This window comes from Syngnathoides biaculeatus, chromosome 15, assembly GCF_019802595.1.
Source record: "Syngnathoides biaculeatus isolate LvHL_M chromosome 15, ASM1980259v1, whole genome shotgun sequence".
NCBI lineage: Eukaryota > Metazoa > Chordata > Actinopteri > Syngnathiformes > Syngnathidae > Syngnathoides > Syngnathoides biaculeatus.
Genome location: NC_084654.1, coordinates 23,113,523 through 23,132,869, shown reverse-complemented (window position 1 = coordinate 23,132,869; position 19,347 = coordinate 23,113,523). Strand labels below are relative to the sequence as shown.

Here is a 19,347-nt window from a genome sequence, read left to right as displayed (position 1 = left end):
CAACACAAAACACCACAGATGGGCTAACAACACTCGTAGCCTAACCCGTGAAGCGACAAACAGTGATGCAACACATGCAGACAGGCAAAAAACTCACAGGATGATATTCTTTCTTTGGTAAGCAAAGCTATATCGTATGTATATTACACCGCCCCCTGGTGGTTTCCCCACCGAACGCGAGCGAGTTACCTTGCGCCGATGTCGTTGTGCGCCGCCACCCTGAAGGTGTACGCGCAGGCGGGGAACAAACGCGTCAGCTTACAGTGCCTCTGGCTGCCGAAGTAACATTCCCGGAAAACGCTGTTCTTCTTCCCCTGGATCGGGCGGAACAAGGAAGGCCGAAAAACTGTTAACGACAAGCGCGCGGGGGAAGCTAATTCTTCCGGACGGCGGCTCACCTCGTCCCACTCGAGCAGGTAGTTTGTGATTTTGGATCCGTTGTCGCCCGGCGGCTGGAAAGGGGCCGGCGAGAAACGGGTCAGACTCGCAGAGATCACGTCGGACCCGACGGCTCGACGGGTTACCTTCCACTGTAAAGTGAGGGTGCTTTTGGTGCGGTGGGAAAGCTTGGGGGCCTGCGGGACGTCGGGGACGCTGACGCCGCAGTGGGTGGTGAACGAGGTGGCCTCCGAGCACGAACCCCGGACGCAGTTGTACGTGGCGCACACGCTGGAGCAAAAAAAAAAAAAAAAAAGCAAAATGGAACGAGGCAGAGACTGGGGACAAACGCGCTCGGGTCGGGTCGGGTCGGGGGAACGTACCGCACGTGGTAATCCGTCGCTGGCCTGAGATCTTTGAGATGATATTCCACTTCTTCGCCACTTTCGGAACACACACACACACACAAAAAAAAGATTTCACGCCGACGTGTGAACAAGGTCACCTTTCGGCGATAAAGAGGTCAACCGGGACCGACCTGTAGATGAGGCGGTACTTGCCGTCCCGGCCTTTTTCCGAGAGCGACAGCTCGTACGAGCACGACACGGGCACGCCGTTGCTGTGCCTGCTCGCCAGGCCTGCGGGGGGCGCCCAAGACAGACGCACGGCGCGGGCCTGCAGATTGGACACCTGACAGCAAAAAGGTACACGCACGCCTTCAAGGACAATTCTACTCGCCATATACCGAAATTCCCGGGCTACAGAGCGCACCTGTTATACAGAAAGAGTCTAACGCTAACGAGGCAGAGCTAACGCTCACGTGGCGGCGCTGACGCTAGTGCGGTGGTGCTAACGCTAATTAGCACAGCGGCTGTGGGAAATAAAAACTCACGGCTTGTAAGTTACGGTACACTTTTTTTTGCGCTTTATGTTACAAACAAATTATTTGACTTAAAGGTGAGCTTTGGGGACCCCACCACTAGATGGCAGCTGACTTGACAACACCATCTGGTCACCATCGCTTCATCTTGTAAAAAAAAAAAAAAAAAATCTGGTAATGTTTCGTGCTCGCATTAATAAATATAATACATTTATAAAATAAATTTGAAGCCAACATTTCCATTTAATTAAAGAATTTATATTTCTAAATTCAAAAAGTTGAACAATTTATTTCATACTTTCAATGGTGATTTTAATGTATTTTTATTGAAATAAATACAAAGCCTATTCATGTATGATGTCAAGTTATTATTATTATTAGTATTATTATTATTGTTTGACAATGCCAAGTGACCCATTGATTATTAAATAAAAATGTATAAATAAAACAGTATATAACTGTGGTTTGGGGAGGTGTATAAACGTTTTTCCTCAAGTACACTTGTTGAGTTTTAAGTTGCATTTCCCATTTTTATATGGTTATTTTATTTTGATTGTTTCATACACTCTGTTGGTGAAGAGGCTCATTTAAAAAAAGCTTTAAAGTAAATAAATGAATGCATTAAAGCATGAAAAATATTAAAATACTGCAAGATATATTGGTTCAATTAAAAAAAAAAAGATATTTTGACCAGGTTTAAAATGATCTTTGAATCGTTTGTTTTTTTTGTCATCCATCTGGTGAGGAGGGTGACAATTTTGCCCCCCCCCCCTTATGAAGTTGCCCATCTATGTTTTCGTGGGGAAAGGGCGAGCGGACGCTGCCCTCGTGTGGCCACTTTCGAGAATGCAAGTCCAAATCCATAACCAAGCAGCTTTTTAACATCTGATTTTAATGTGAGCCTCCCAGACAGGATGGAAACATGGGGGGGGGGGGGGGGGCACGTAACACAAGGAGTTGATGGATGCGTGTGTGCGTGCACGGACTGCGCACCAACCTGTGGTTTGTCGATTGTGGACAGCACGTCTTGAACACGTTTTGTTTCTGAATCATGATCTGTGGAAGGAAAAATATGTAGAAATTTAACTTAAAAATAAAAAGATAGAATCCACGACATATTCGAAACAAGTTGCAAGTGTTTTTCTTCACAACACAATGTAAAAAAATAAATTAAAAATAAAATAAAAAGCTCCCCAAAAGACTAGTTATAAATAAATCGTTAGCTATTAATATCATAAATTTGGAAAATAGCTTTTGACAGTTAAATCAGATTTGCTGAAAAACCACGTTGCAGATTATGGTGCTATTTTTGTGCCAGAATTTCATAACTATAAAGCCACACATCTGGATGGAAAAATAAGTAGAAATTAAACATTTTTAAAAAATAGAATACATGACATATTCAAAACAAGTTGCAATTGTTTTCTTTCACAACATAATGTAAAAAAAAAAAAAAAGCTCCCAAAAGACTAGCGATACATTGTTAATAAATAATAAATAATATAAATTTGGAAATTGACTTTTGACAATTGAATCAGGTTTGCTGCGAAAGCACGCTGCAGATTATCTTGCTATTTTTTTTTGCCAGAATTTCATACATGTAAAGTCACACATCATGAACAATATGTTTAAAATATGAATGTATCAATTAAAATGCATATTAGATCATTATAAGCAAGTGTACACATTGGATTCATGAAATAATACATTTTTATATATACTCATGTCATAAATCTGAATTAAATAAAGCAAATAGAATGAAATAAATTTGAAGCTAACGTTTTGATTAAATTAAAGAATTTATATTTCTAAACTCTTGTTCTTAATTTATTTCATACTTTGAAAGGTGACTTATTTCAAAATGCATTATGTTGAAATAAATACAAAGCCTATTCAGGTATTTAAATCTTATTAAATTCTCATTTTCAAATGGTTACGATGCAGATGTTTTCACATTTTATTGAGGGCAAAAAAAAAAACAACCCTGATTTTACTTTACAATTCATGATATACATTTTTCTTTCTTTTTTTTTTTTCTTTTCTTTCCAGTCTCCGGGCGGGAAAGTGCCGAATGCGGAGTGTTGCGGGGGAGGATGGACGTGGGTGGGGGGTGCCCATGGAAGACACGCGTGTACGGAACGGACCGGGGGGGGGGGGGGGGGGACCCCAGACTCCCCCCCCCCTTCTCAACATCTCCGCACGAGGTCGCCCACAAAGTTTGAAGGTTTTTCCTAGCCGAGGCCCGATTCCGCTCCCTGACGTTAGCCTACAGTAAATCGAGTGCATGTGTGCGTGTGCATGTATGCGTGTATATGCATGGGTGTGCGTGTGTGTGTGTGTGCAGGGGTGCCTGGGGCGACATATGAGTCATGGCAACGGTGATGTCATGGAACCACAACCTCACGTTGACCCCCGTGTGTGTGTGCGTGTACTAAAGTTACAGCAGCGCTACTGTGTGTACTTCACCTGTTGAACTACACACACACACACACGCACGCACACACGCCGCGGTCGACTATTTTTGGGTCGGATGTGGTTCAAAAATGAAATTGTCCTCATACATTATTACAGGATTGTTTTTAGAAATACAAAATATTTGCTTCAACATTCATTGATTAAATCATTTAACCCAGAGAATCCTACAGTCCCCGGCCATTTACAGAAAAATTCACACATTCTTTTAAAAAATTTTGTGCTTTTTCGTAACGCCCTAAGACACCGGTGTCAAACTCGAGGCCCAGGGGCCAGATCCGGCCCGCCACGTGGTTTTATGTGGCCCGCGATGCCAAATCTAGAGTTTCCATTTCTGTGATTCTTGTAAAAATCTGCGGCAAAATTTCAAAATGTCATATCTCATAAATGATCAAGTTGAGATATTACGAGCAATTTTTGTTACCAAACATGAATACCGTAATTTCCGGCCTACAAGCCGTGACTTTTTTTCCCACACACTTTCAACCCTGTGGCTAATTTGTGCATTTTTTTCTTAACGGACGCAAGGGGGAACTCGACTGGAAAAGGTAAGAATAAGATCGGTGGAATGCGTGTGCCGATGAAGCGACTTTTACCGGCCCTGTTAGCGCTGCGCTAGCATTGTGCTAGCGTGTTTGCTGCTGTGCTACTGCCGTGTCTTTGTGATATTTACCGGTAAGTTTTATTTTAACCGGGCCTTGTTAGCGCTAGTGCGGCGCAAATGTTAAAGGAGGTGAAGGGAAGGAGGGAAATAAAAAAAAAAGAGATTGACAAGAGAAAGGAAAAGAAAAAGTTTGTGGGCCAGACGAGACGGAGGGAGACGGCATCAAAGGGCGGCGGGCGGACCGTGCCAATGAAAACAGAGGAAGACGCGCTTGGAAAGGGGATTTTCATTTTTCTTTTTGCAAAAAAAAAAAAATGTACATAGCAGCATTCCGACGGCAACTTTGAAAAGATCCCAAATAGCGGCCGCTAAGTTGCGTCTTAGTGCTAACACGAGGGTGTCAACTCTACGGCTCGTGGGCAATAGCCGGCACCATCAGGGTGTCCCACGAGGGCTTTTGGGGGTGACTTTTGCCAAATGTTAAAAAAAAATAAGACAATTTGGCCTGGTGGTGAGGACAGCGGCAAAAGTCTTGAAAATACGCCGAAGGACGCGTTGACGTGCCGGCCGCGCTTCCTCTCGCTCGTCCGTCTTCACGTCGAGTGCAAGACGAGCACCAAGACAATTTTGTTTCACTATGTCTTGTAATATTATTAATATTATCCTATCAGATTAGACAATCCTTCGGTTTGAGCCGTGTCGACGAAAACGGCGCGTCAAACTTTAATATTGATATTTGAATATTTACGCCCAGACATTTTTCTGTGCGGCTAGTAGTCGTGACTACTACCCAAGTCACGACGCCATAAATCAAAAAATTCCATTTTATATTTTTTCTACCCATAAAAATCGTTTTTTTTTTTTGGCGTGTACCAGGACCTTTGAGAACACAATTGCAATCTATTAAAATAACCGTTGTTGTTAATTGTGTCCACTAGAGGGTGCATCGACATAAAGTTTGATGTACATGAAAAATGAATCCCAACTGTATAGAAATATTTGAAGACACTGAATATTGCAAATTATCACTTCATAAGAGTTTGCTTTGGCGGAACTCGGGGTGGCCTGGTTGGGGGTAAGTGCCCCTGAAATAAAAAGAGTTTGACAAGATGCAGCTTGCATAATAATAATAATAATAATCATAATAATAATAAGTTCCTTTGTTTAACCAGGAATGCAAATTGAGAGCAATTTCTCATTCACGACGATGACCTGGAGGAAATTTAGGACTCAGTGTCTTGCCCAAGGACACTTCAACAGCGGGCAGTCGCGAACCGAGCCACAGCCTTGTTTTTATTATTTCGATTATTATTTTTATTTTTCAACAATAATTACAGTTTGTACTCTAACTGAAATTTGAGTCGGCGCCACCGTTCATCTCAAAATTGTATTCAAGACATGACTGCCATGTTTGTTTACGCTTTCATTGCGGGGGGGAGAAAATTCCATAAATTCAAAATAAATTCAAGTGTGTTAATAGTAATAAACGGCATAAACGCTCATTTTTTTTTTTTCCCCAATTCCGGCCCGACAGCGATGGTAACCCGACGTGTGACCGACTCCTGCAAACACGCTTAGGTGCTGGTGGGGTAGGGGGGCGACACCAATCACATCCTGTCTGCGGCCGACCTCACACACGTTTTCATATTTCACCGAGTGCGTATGTGTGTACATAAAAAAGAGAGAGAGAGAGAGAGAGAGAGAGAGAGAGAGAGAGAGAGAGAGAAGAAGAAGAAGAAGAAGAAGAAGAGGAGGTCGCATTCCTGCAGAATGACGGCCTCCGGCTTGCAGTCTCAGAAAAAGACCTTTAAGGCCCGGAGGGGTGGGGTGTGGGCGTGGGAGGGCGTTGGGTGTGGGGGGGGGGGGGGTAAAAAAATGTAAAAAAACGCAGCACACACACACACGCATGATGGAAAGAATTGAGATATGATAGCCATCTTTTGAGCTCTCTAATCAACAGGGAACAAAAGCACTCAGCTGAGATGGAGGACCAAAAAAAAAAAAAAAAAAAAAAAGGCGAGTCCGCCGAGTGTTTGACAGCCGGGTGACACACAACACACAAACACAAACAACTCTGGAGAGGGCGGTTGCCGCGGTGACGGTTTGTGTCCGACGGCAACCGACATGTTGACACTTGAGCCGACTTTTCTGGCCACCGTTGCTCTGATTAGCGTGACAATAGAATATGTTTAATAAAAAAAAAATAATAATAAAATAAAATTATAAAACATCTTTACCCATGTTATTTATTTGTCGAACCCACTGGGAGCATAAACAGTTTTAATTTTATTTATGTCTTTTATTTTATATTATCCCGAAAAATGTTTTCCATGTTAATTCCTAGGATTTTTTTAAAAAACATTTTTTCCAATTCCAAGACAGTACATGGAAATTAAAAAGAAAACATTCTAATATTTATGATAAAGTTTTTTATATTTAAATTTATTTTATATTTTTAATTATTATATATTAGATTTTTTATACTTTATATATTTTTTAAATTATTCTAGCACTTGGAAATGTTATTTTATATTGTTACATTTTCCATTCTAATTTATGATTGTCAAGATATATTTAGCAGATTTTTATTTTAGGGTTATCTCTAACCCCAATTTCCCTCAATAATTTTATATCTACAATAATAGTAATAATAATATATACATAAAGATATAAAATATTTAATCAGATAAAAACATACTAGTCAACTGTATAACTGATTTTCCACCCCACATTATTTAATTTTTATAAGACCGTAGAATTAAATTTTTTTGCCGGCCATTATCCAACAATGACCTTTGTTTGCTGATTGGCTGTGACGGATCACATGACTCCACTTTTTCTTTTTTTTTTTCTCGGTTTTAAGAGGGCAAAACCTGAGTGGGCACAAAGATCCACGCAAAAAACGGGATGTCTCACACGTGTTCTTTCCGTTCCCTTCTCTTCGCCCGCGGAGGGATTGAGGGACTCGCGGGTCCACCCCCCCCCCCCACCCAGAACGTCGACCCAGGCAGAGTTATGTCCGTGAGCCCCCCCTGCCTTTCCCTTCTCTCGCCACTCATTGCCGCCGCCCCGAACAACAGAAATAAAACGCAGCAATGGAAATAGTCGAGAGGATTTCCTCTCAAACGCAAACGGAGGCGAGTTTACGCAGCTGCGGCACACTTAATTGATGCGCGAGCGTCTGCCGCAAAGTGATTGGCGGGGCCAGCCGTCCTCGCATGACCTCACGCGTGAAGTCATCCTGCCCCCCCCCCCCCCCATTACAGTATTTCTCATCTGATCCGTGTCATTTCTTCCGACGTAACCTCGTCCTCCTCCGCATCGCCCTATTTGGAATCCGTGGGAAGCGACGAGATCTCGGCCCGGGATGAGATTATCGCCATGGCGATGCATATCCAAACAAGGAAGGAAGAAGAAAAAAAAAAAAATGCAAAAAAACCTGAACTGGGGGGGAGAGTTTGGATGTTAATATGGAAGCCCGAGTCATCATTTTGGTCAAAAGGTGACTGCGACTAATGACGACATTGCAGACAAAGATTAACTTTCTTCTTCTCATACCCCCCACCACTCCCACTCCCACTCCAACACATAGATACATCTCTGCAAAGTCAACCAATCAAGCTTCTTGGAGCCGGAAAAAAATAATAATCATAATTCCACATCAAAATGAAATCACTTTTGTTTAGAATAAATGAAACTCAAACCTTGGAACGGATTAGGCAATTTACTTGTAAAATGCGTTCCTACTTACGAACGGTTCACGTTACGAAAAGACTTCTGGAACGGATTAATTAATTACCACACTAACCCTACAATTGAAATCACAGTCAAGAATAATAAACAAAAGTACAACAAATCTGAAAAAAGTTGAAAATATTAAATAAAAATATTATAAAATATTAAAAAAGCAATAAGAAATTTGCATTCTTGTGGATAAAAAAACAATTCTAAATCTTTCCTTGAAAGTGGAAAAAAAATAAAAGCAAACTTTAAAAAGTAAAAAAAAAAAATCTGCGTTTTTTTCACTTTTGACTTTTTAAAGTAATAAAAATGTACATCATTTATGCTAATTTATAACGTAACATTTTAATTACTGTGTAAGTAATTAAAAAAATAATTCATTTCACTAAATTCTAATCATTAATACTCAAATTTTCCATTTTAACCCACCCCCCCCCAAAAAAAAAAAAGGAACTGTGGGGGGCAGAAATAAAAATGCGTTTCTAATTACAAAAATTTCACGTTACGAAACGACTTCCGGAACGGATTAATTTTGGATTGAATTAATTACCACTGTAAAAATATACTAACCCTGTAAAGAAAATTCCAATCTACAGCAATAGACAAATGTACAACAAATTTGAAAAAGGTTTAAAATATTTAATAAAAAGCAAAAAGAAACAATTTGCATTCTTGTGGATAAGAAAAAATATTGCAAATCTTTCCTTGAAAGTGGGGAAAAAAATAATAGAGCAAACTTTAAAAAGTAAAAAAAAAAATCTGCGTTTTTTTACTTTTGTCTATTCAACTTTTTAAAGTAATAAAAATGTACATTTGTGCTCATTATCTCAAACATAACATTTGAAATTACTGTGTAAGTAAAAAAAAAAAAAAAAAAGTAATCCGACTAAATTCTAATCCTTAATACTCCAATTTAAATTGCCATTTTAACCCCCCCCCCCCAAAAAAAAAAAGAAAACGGAAAGAAATGTGGCAGCACAGTGGGTCAGCAGTGTTGGCCTCACAGTTCGGAGGATCCGGGTTCGATTCCGGCCCCGCCTGTGTGGCGTTTGCGTGCTCTCCCTCGTGCCTGCGCGGGTTTCCTCCGGGCACTCCGGTTCCCTCCCACATCCCGAAAACATGCGACATTAATTGGACACCCTAAATTGCCCCTAGGTGTGACTGTGAGTGCGATTGGTCATCTGTCTCCATGTGCCCTGCGATTGGCAGGCGACCAGTTCAGGGTGTAACCCCGCCTCCTGCCCGTCGACAGCTGGGATAGGCTCCGGCGCTCCCCGCCAACCCTCGTGAGGATCAGCGGCAAAAGAAAATGGATGGATGGAGACCAACGTACGCAACAAATATTACAAGGGCCAAATTAAAGAACGGAAAGGGCCGAATGTGGCTCGTGGGCCGTACTTTGCCCACCACCGATGTCAGTAGCGTGTGTGTGTGTTGGAATGTCAGAAATGTACTTGCTATTTGATGTCCCACCTTCGCCCCCCCCGCCCCCCCGCGGTCCGTTTGCTTTCCAACAAGTTCTCCTGCACGAGCGTGTGCGCGCCATCTCCATCATGGCCCTGACGGCCCCGAGGCTCAGCGGGATCGAGCCGAGACAGCTGACGACGCGCAACTCATCGAGGTGATGTGCGCGCCGGCGTTCGGTGCAAAGGTCACCCGACTCACAAGTGGAGCCGTCAATCAACCCCCCCACCCCACCTTGCTTGTCAGTGTGATGTGTGTATCTAACATGACCCCCCCCCCCCCCCCCCCGAAAAAAAATCCCTCAGTAGCTTCCCTCGAAAAGTTTCACCAATCGACGCAAAATTAGGAAAGTCTCCAGGATCAATGGAATGACTTAAACAGGAAGTCGGCCATTTTGGTTTAAAGGTAACTCCTAAAAATGAATTTTTTCCCCAAATTGGATAAAAATATGCTACACACAAAATTATAAAGTGCCCTTGCCTGTAATATCAAAATTGGGTGGAGCTTAATTGTAAAAATTTGATGTACATTGGAAAAGGATTCACAGCGAAAAAGGAAGTGGGGAAATATTAAAAAAAAATAAATTCCCTCTGACATATATAATATTTTGGTTTCACCTCATGGAACCAAACTTATCGATCATAAGACGACGCGCAAAAAAATAGATCAGAAACTGATCTGGGTATCGCCGGCACGACACTTTTCCAATGCGGCTGAACGACTGCGATCGAGAGGGAGCGACGAAAACAGCATTGGCCTCATGGCGGACCCCTGAGGGACTCCGCGGCGAAGGCGGAGGCTCACGGGGAAACGTGACGAGGGCAATTTGCTCAACTGAGCTCCAACTGGACGCATACTGAGTTAAAAAAAACATTTTTATTATTTACTTTATTATTCTCAAGCGACTCCACGCCCCCCCCCCCCCCCCGACTTCAAGAACTGCTTCAAATCCCGCCAAAATCTTGACTGAGTCCAAATTGAAGTTTAAAGAATCAGATTTTTTTCTCTCCTGAGTGTGTTTTTATGATATGATCTGAAACATTGGTTGTTTTTGTGCACAGCCCATAACCCCCCCCCAGGCCCCCCCCACTTTATGCACGCGTGTGATAACAGACCAGCCGTATTCCCCGCAACACAACGTTTTCCTTCATCCCGAGCAAGACTCCACAGGTATGCGCAGCCGCCGCCATCACCCGCCGTCTGCCCCCCCCCCCTCGGCAACAAGGCGTGTATTGTGGCTGGGGGTAAAGCGATAGCGCTCCGGGACAGCCTCAGCTATGCGGCTAGCCAGACAAACACTCTATCCCCCACAAGCCGGGGATGCATTCATCCATTCTTAAAAGAAAAAAAAAAAAAAGGTACGTTTCATGTCTTTTTGGGGAGGTCAGCGAGGTTATTCCTCTGATCCAGGCATGATTCAGATTTTAAGGAATAACTGCTGGGCAAAATGCAGTAAAAGTCAATTTTTTTCCAACGAGGATAAATAATATGCTTGTCAGTATTGTTAAAGTGTTGGTCTACATGGGTTGCTCCACCACTTGTGTTCAAATCTCTAGTTTCCGTAAGCCTGCCTCGAGGCGTTTCGCTAGGTGCGTTAGCGTGAAGCTAAGCGGACTTCCGTAAAAGGAAACGTGCTTGAGTTTTTCTCTAGTTTGTTTACTTTGAATTTTGCCATTCAGCAAGTTGTGCAAAAATCATGTGAACGCTCAGAAATATGCGTTGAAAAATGTAAGAAATTCCGTTCAGCTGGAAAATTTTAGGGTTCATCTGTAAATTTCAGTTGATATCCCTAAATTTTAGTGAGCAGGTTTGAGTATCCGCGAGCTATAATTGACAGCAAGTCGGCAGGAAGGGACGGCAACGTCCGTTCTTCCTGAGGAAGTGCAATTATTATTATTATTATTTTTTTTTTTTTTACATAGACAGGAAACTGACGTTTTTTTAAAGAGTGTTTTATGAAATCTGTTTTTTTTTTTTTTTTTTTTTTTGCTCATGTTGTCTGGTATTGAAGCACCGGCTTGTCAAAAAAATAAAAGGAACATGGCTGACATTGTCAATGCGTCAGGAGCACTCACAATTGAAATGATTTTCACTTCCCACATCACTCGCGGCGTCCTACCTTGCGTGTGCGCCTCCGGTTCGCCGTTGCGCGGACTGCTGCGAAGTCGCCTCTCCGGCTTCTTGCCGCCCGGACTGCCGAGTCCGCCGCCCGACCCCACGGACCCGAGCGACGGCGCGTGGGACTTGCTGCTGCGCTCAATACACATTTACAAGTATAAACGTACAGATTACTTATACAGATTTTGGATTACATCAGGTAACAACAGACAAAAAGTAAACAATTAGGATTTATTATAGTTTGTCATTAGGGTGATACTTCAATTTTTAAATTAATACTTTTTAAATTTTTATTTGAAAACATTTATTATTTATTTACATTTTGGTGATCCCCCCCCTTTGTTTTATCCAATAAATCAATAAATCATTGTATTATATTTTTGATTAAAATTGTGCCACCATTATTAATTTCTTGACATTTACAAAATTCTAAATTGTGTTTAAAAAAAAAATCAAAATTGCAGATTTTTTTTTCAAAATTTTAACTTTGGATTTTATGATATTCATTATTATTTTTCAATGAGTGAAATTGGCTTCAAGCAGAAAAATAATCTTGATTAAATTGGCAAAATGAATCAAATTGTTTTGAGACATATTTAAAAAATTGTAACTCGGGAAAAATAAAATGTTAAGATAAATTAAACTGGCTTTGTGACATTTGATGGAAAAACTATGTAAAAAAATTAAGAAATAAGTAAAAATGGGTTGAAACATTTAAAATAACATACAAATATAATATGAAATATAAACAAATAGAAATAAAATATGAATAATATATAATAAATATATAAAATGTAAAAATCTATATAAATAAAATATAGAAATAAAATGGTCTTGACATTATTCAAAATTACAAACATTTCTTCAAACATTATTTTTCAATGAGCAAAATAGGCTTCAAGCAGAAAAATAATCTTGATTAAATGTCAAAATGAATCAAATTGTCTTGAGACATTTTTAAAAAAATTGTAACTCAGGAAAAATAAAATGTTAAGATAACCAATTCAACTGGCTTGTGATATTCAATGGAAAAACTATGTAAAAAAAAAAAAAATTAAGAAATAAGTAAAATTTAATTTCAAAACAGTCTACAACATTTATTGTTTATTTATTTACATTTTGGTGATCTTTTTCCCCCCCGTTGTTTGATCCAATAAATCATTGTATTATATTTGTGGTTAAAATAGTTCCCCCATAATTAATTTCTTGACATTTACAAAATTCTAAATTGTAAAAAACGATGTAAAAAATTTAAGAAATAAGTAAAAATGGCTTGAAACATTTAAAATAATATACAAATAAATATATAAAATAAAAAATAAATATATATAAAATATGAAAAAATATTCCTTAAAACATTTCAAAAATAACGATAATAACATAGTAATAATGGGTGCATATGACAAGCCCCCCCCGCCCGCCACACACAAGAGAAGCCAATTTGCTAAAAACTCTCTTTCTTTTTTTCGTCTGGCCGAACCGGAGCGGGCCGGAGCAGCGCGGTCACCTGTAACCGTTGTGGGCCGGGCCGAGGCTGCCTTTGTACAGCGTGGACGGCGGCGAGTTGAGCCGGTTCTGTCGCTCCAGTTGCCGCTGCTCTTTTATCTTCTTGGGCTGCGGCTTACTGTAGGTCTCCTCCCGGATGAAATTGGACATGCCGTACACCGGAATGATTTCTGGAGAGCGAGAGCAAAAAAAAAAAAAAAAAAAGTCAACGCCGGGCAACCTTCCGGCGCTTCTCGTCGGGGTGCGCTCGGGTCGTCGGTACCTGGGTCGCCGTACATGGGGGGGAGGTGGTGCTGGTAGTACTGATGGTGGGTTAGCTCGCCGGGGGTGACGGGCGGGTAGAAAGAGTGGGAGTTGGGGATGAAGTGCGGGTGGGCCAGGTAGGGGGGCAGGTGGTGCGTGGGTGACAAAGCGGGGGAGTAGGAGGGCGGGTAGCACTCCGGAGACTGAGGGGTCACCACCACCCGGCGGACCCCGGTGGTGTCTTCCAGCACCTGCGGTGTCGACACAAGAGCGTCAGCGTGCGAATGCGACACAATGGCAAGAAAAGGATTCTATAAATAAATATTTTTTTGTCAACAATGCGGCGAATAATGGTCATTTTCGTAATTTTTTCCAAAGATGTCTATTTTATTAATATGTATTTTATCCTAATTAAATGATGTTTTTGTGTCTGATGCCTTTTATTTATTCATATTTTATTTTATTGATAAATATTTTTTTTGCATTTAGCTTTTCAACAAATTAGGATGAATTTACTGATTAATTCTCCACTATTTTATTAATATGCATTTTATACTAATTAAATTCTGTTTTTGTGTATGATGCCTTTTATTCATTATTTTTATTTTCTTGATAAATATTTTTGAAATAAATACATTTCAGATTTTTTCAAACAAATTAATTTAATATGAAAAAATATTTGCTGTATGTTTTCCAACAGTGCTTTATGTAATTATTCTCTCATTTATAGCACTTTTTTTTTTGCATGTAGCTTTTCAACAAATTAGGATCAATTTATTGATTAACTTTCCACGTTCATTTCATCCATCCATTTTTTTTGCCGCTTATCCTCACAAGGGTCACAGGGATTTCAGATGGAAGAAAATATTCTTTCTTTAACAGTTTTTCAAACTGTTTTCATTCGATCACGCCTACTTTAACGGCCGTCGTAATCAACCTGACAGCCTTGTGGCGAATGAGCCCCCCCCCCCCCCACCATCCTCGTGGTTTGAGTGACGCACTAAACGTGGGGGGGGGGGGGTGTTTCCTTTTTGATCGAATATGAATGGAGTTTTGTTGCGTTTAATTGCGCCCTGCCGCCGCGCAAACTTTGCCATTGTTGGTGTTCGATAACCATACACACGTTGCAGTTAATAATAATAATAATAATAATGCAACCCCTGCAGAGAGGTGGAGTCATCTCAAGAACCAAATATCATCATCCCAACAAACACAACAAGGCAGCCAGAATATGACAAGAGCACAAAGAAGAGGGTCATCTGGGTGAGGAAAAACAAGAGGACCCCCACTTTGTACCCCCCCAAAAGCAAACAAACGTCCCTTCCTCCGGCACAATGTTTACAGAGGCCAAAGTCCCGGCGTAACTGGATGGGGGGGACCTGACCTGATGCAATATTTACTGGTAGCGCGCTCGTGCGCACCATGACAACCGTTTTTTTTTGTGCGTACACGTCTCCTATCGGGTCTGCTTACGTAAGAGCGACGGCGTTTCCCGCTCACGCTTGGCAGGCGAGCCGGTGACCCGACTAGCGGCGGCCAAAACGGAGACCGCGCAGTCCTTAACTCACCCTCCGCCCCCGACCCCCACCCTTGGTCCATGACACGCTTTGTGAAAGGTGTTTGTAGGCGATCGGACATTCTGTACATTCCTGGTCGCCGGGCCGACGGGGGCTAGCCTCCAGTTGTGTTTACCGCGCCAACGGCGGACGCTAATCGGATTAGCACCCGTTCCCCCCCACCCCCGGTTGCTCACGGGCACAGTTCGAACGCCGATTGAGTCAAATAATTCAGACTCCTTCGTATGTGACCTTCTTTTGTAGGTGATCGGACATTCTGTACATTCCTGGTCGCCGGGCCGACGGGGGCTAACCTCCAGTTGTGTTTACCGCGCCAACGGCGGACGCTAATCGGATTAGCACCCGTCCCCCCCCACCGTTCGAAGGCCGATTCAGTCAAATAATTCAACGACTCCTTCGTATGCGACCATCTTTTATCGCTTCTGGAGGACACGTTCAAAATATGCGACGCGAGGCATGCCATCCAGCATCCCGTCATCGTGGTGCGCCTCAAGGGTCCGTGCTTAGCCCAATGCTTTTTCTGACTTACATCACCGATTAAGAAACAAGAGCGCAAATATGTTGCAATAAGTTTTTTGCAGCTAATGCAGTTTTAAGGCTATTTAAGACATTCCGATGAAGTAATAGTTTATCGGCTCGAGTTTATTTCTAGGGTAGACGGATTTCATAAGCGAGGAGACTAAGGACAGCAAGAAAAAAAAAAAATGGAGAATTTGGCGTAGAATAATGTAAACCAACCTGTGAGATGTACCCCGGGGGCACGTGGATGGGTGGGATGGAGCCATTGGGGGACATCATCGGGACCTCGGCCGGACCTGCAAAGCACCAGAAACATTTCCTCAAATTTTCCCGGAAATTGACACTCATCAATCACATTTGATGGTATAGCGGTTAATTATTGCAACAGTCGTTACGCAATTAGAATTGATAAAAAGCATGACCTCCAACAAGTTTTATTTTATCGCAGAAGTACAAATTAGTTAGGATCGGTACACACAAATATAATGAAGACAAATCTGAACTAGCCTAGCTTCTTGTACTAGTTTTTCATGTTTTTTTTTTTTTATTTTCCAGTAGACAAACCAGGTACCACGCCATTTTTTTTTTTTTTTTATTGCCATGTTCCACGCGTCCTCCGCAACAAAATGGAGACAGCGGCGCATTCGTTTTGCTCACGCACGCAAAACTTTGAACGGCGAGGAACGAATCGAACGCTTCTACCTCAAGGTACAAGCGATCGCTATGAGAAATAAACACCGCGAGGATCTTAATAGAAGGAGCAGATTGAAAATATTGTTGACTTTTCCACCTTTGCCTGAACACACGGACCATCTCCTCCTCCTCCCTGGTGCTGCTAAAGTCATTGGGAAGCCGTTGGGAATCCGGCAGGGAATAAATCACGCCGGGAATCCGGACACTGAACGCACCCGGAATTTGCCTGGGGTGGGGGGCTCAAAGCATTTATTCTCAACTGGTCGGTCGGGGACCCAAATTTGGGTGGCTAGTGGAGAAAAACAAAAATGACGACGGTGCTGACGTATGAAGAGCAACGAACTGGTTTGATTGGCGGAGTAGGAATACGCGGTCACGCGGCACATGAAGACGCTCAGTTAGCGTCGTACATTCTGGGTTTCAATCTCGTGGTGTTTTTTTGTCCAAATATTTTACTGTCGCTCCGTATTTACTGCTGCGTTAGCATAAGTTAGCTCTGGGCTACGGTGCACTGCGACAAGGGCTGATACGACTGAACAACAAACTGAAATGATTCCGAGACAAAGACAAAAATGGAAGCCGCAGTCAAGTATCGTAATTCCCGGCCTACGGAACGCACCTGGTTATAAGCCTCACCCGGTACATTTGTAAAGGAAATACCATTTGGTACATACATTGGCCGCAGCCGTGTAAAAGCCACGAGATATTTACAAAGAAAGACGGTACACAGAGAGTTTAACGCTAGCGCCGCTGCGCTAATGCTAACACTAACTCCGCCACGCTAAGACCAGCACCGCCACGCGTGTTAACGCTAACACTGACGCTGCGTTAACAGGGCCGGTTAAAAAAAAGATACACTGGTAAAAATCACCGTGACACAGCAGTAACACGCTAGCGCAGCGCTAACAGCGCCAGACCAGTAAAAGTCAGTTCCTCAGCACATTCATTCAGTCTCACGCTTTGCTTTTTCCGCTCGAGTGCACCCCTTGCGGCCGTTAGAAAAAAAATGCACAAATTAGCCGCAGCACCGCATAAACCGCAGGGTTGAAAGCGTGTGAAAAAAGTCGCGACTTATATGCCGGAAATTACGGGAATGCTAATCCAGACACGCAGCACGCCGTGTACAAATAAGTTGCTGAGCCAGGACGAGAAATCGAAAAAAAAAAGACAGAAAATAACATTTGTTATCGTTTTATGCTCAATAAGATCAAGTGTAGTGTGTAACTTGTGTACTACCAAATTCTACAAGTACCAACACGAGCAACTGACCTTAGCTAGCTACAACGTACCGTCACGCCGACACCAGTGTCAGGGATAAATACTTTTAATTCCCACTTAATTAGCATGAATTTCCATGCGAAATTTCAAATTACTCCAAAAATTCCCCATCTTAAATGGAAAATGTATGCACATTTCCTCAATACTTTTTAAAAACTGAACCAAAAACTCCCTTTAAAGTTATGGTCCGTAAAACGTACTGGAAACTTTCTGGAAATTTTCCAGAAAACGCTTGCGTAAATTTACCGTCAAGCTTCCGCTTTGTTACCGCACTTCGCAACGTAGAACATAATAGATAAGGGACTTTCCTGAGAAGAGGCCAATGCCAAGATATAATTGATTTGTGGCTGTATTTTGTACGTTTGTGCGTATTTTCTATGATATTTAATACGACTACTTTCATTTTTGTGCACGTCGTCGTCACTGTGACCCTGACTTTCGTATTACGATTTTCTGAGCTACGCTTTGAACACGGACGCATTTGCAGTTACTAGTTCTGTTTCGAGGCTAATTTTCAATACGGATTCCTTCATTCCTCTTAAAGACGGGTTATGAAAAATGAAAACGCGGCTCCCAGGTTGACGACGGCTGAGGGCCACCATTTTAAATTTAGCTTCCACGCAAATAATTGAGGTTGGCGCACTTTGTCAGTCTTGTCACGCTTGCTATTTTTCAGGAATTACCTGCCTCCCCCTTGTCCCAGCCATTAGTCACAACCTTCAAATATTGCTCACGCCGTCGCCGCATCTTTTCCCTTTCTTGAATTCCTAAATGAGTCCCTCTTTCCTCCCCCCTGCCCCCCACCCCCTTAGACTTCCAGTCGGATTGAGCAAAGACACACAAGGGTAGTGTGTGTTGAAGTGTGTCAGTGTGGTGAGAAGGTCACAGGTAGCGCACAGACAGACCTCCTTCAGTCCCGTCTACTCGTAGGCCGCCGCGACGGGTATGAAAGTCCTCATTGAGATCACAGACGCACTCCCGCCGACAACCCCCCCCCCCCCCCGTGCTCTTCACTCGGCAAACAGCGGCATTCCTTGACACACACCCTCCCGTCTGTGGGCCCCCCTGGATCGGACCCAACAGGCTTGACCCCCCCGAAAACACAAGACACTCTTTGTGAGCTGCCCTTCGCGTACACACACACACACAGCTGTAAGCCACATGGCCGCCGTTCGCGCATAATTGACCGCTTGTACGGAAGTGTACGCTGTGTGTATGTGTGCGCGTGTAAATAAAACGCGATGCGCCCCGATTGCTAACGTCACTCGCTCCTCTCGCAACTTGGATGGAATGCCGCATGCCGCACAATTGCACAAAAGGCAGCTGGAGCGAGCCCCCCCCCCCCCCACCCTTTCAGATCCTGCGGAAGTCAAAAAGGGGCGTCTGGCCCTTTAAGAGGAGCCGACCCGAAAGGTGTCAACGACGAAAGTCGCCGCACCAAACAATTAATCGTCCCTCCATCCAACCAATTATATTTCAGTCTATTATTTATCCCTGGTGGTTGTGGATCATAATTATTTTTATGATTTTATTTATTAATATTATTATTATTTATTTATTTATTTATTTTTTTTTAACAGATGTCACTGATGGTGTAGCCTTACACTCGCCTGCCTGGGATCGATTCCCGCTCAGTGCTGGTGTCGATATCTGCCCTGCGACTGACCGGCGACCAGTTCAGGGTGTTGTCCGCCTTTCGCCCGAAGCTAGCTGGGATAGGCTCCTGCTTTCCCGTGACCCTTGTGAGGACAAGCGGCTTGGGTAACGGATGGATGGATTTTATTTTACATCCAGTTTTAAAGGAACTGGACTGAAAACTGTTTGAAATAGTCCAACATTCCAATGTGATATTCGCATATTATCCAGCCATCCAT

The 19,347-nt window shown here is 42.5% G+C and overlaps 1 protein-coding gene across 2 annotated transcripts in view; it reads right to left on the bottom strand.

The window, feature by feature from the left end:
* The window catches only part of fndc3ba (fibronectin type III domain containing 3Ba), an 89,753-nt gene that overhangs the window by 20,765 nt on the left and 49,641 nt on the right, over nucleotides 1-19,347 (bottom strand). For both annotated transcript variants that reach the window (XM_061844428.1, XM_061844429.1), the window contains exons 4-13: nucleotides 15,722-15,798; nucleotides 13,426-13,657; nucleotides 13,165-13,333; nucleotides 11,659-11,789; nucleotides 2,256-2,314; nucleotides 917-1,068; nucleotides 762-821; nucleotides 525-669; nucleotides 399-452; nucleotides 190-314 (exon numbers count right to left, since the gene is read on the bottom strand). In XM_061844428.1, the coding sequence (XP_061700412.1) occupies nucleotides 190-314; nucleotides 399-452; nucleotides 525-669; nucleotides 762-821; nucleotides 917-1,068; nucleotides 2,256-2,314; nucleotides 11,659-11,789; nucleotides 13,165-13,333; nucleotides 13,426-13,657; nucleotides 15,722-15,798 (1,204 nt within the window). The remainder of the gene's footprint in view (nucleotides 1-189; nucleotides 315-398; nucleotides 453-524; nucleotides 670-761; nucleotides 822-916; nucleotides 1,069-2,255; nucleotides 2,315-11,658; nucleotides 11,790-13,164; nucleotides 13,334-13,425; nucleotides 13,658-15,721; nucleotides 15,799-19,347) is intronic.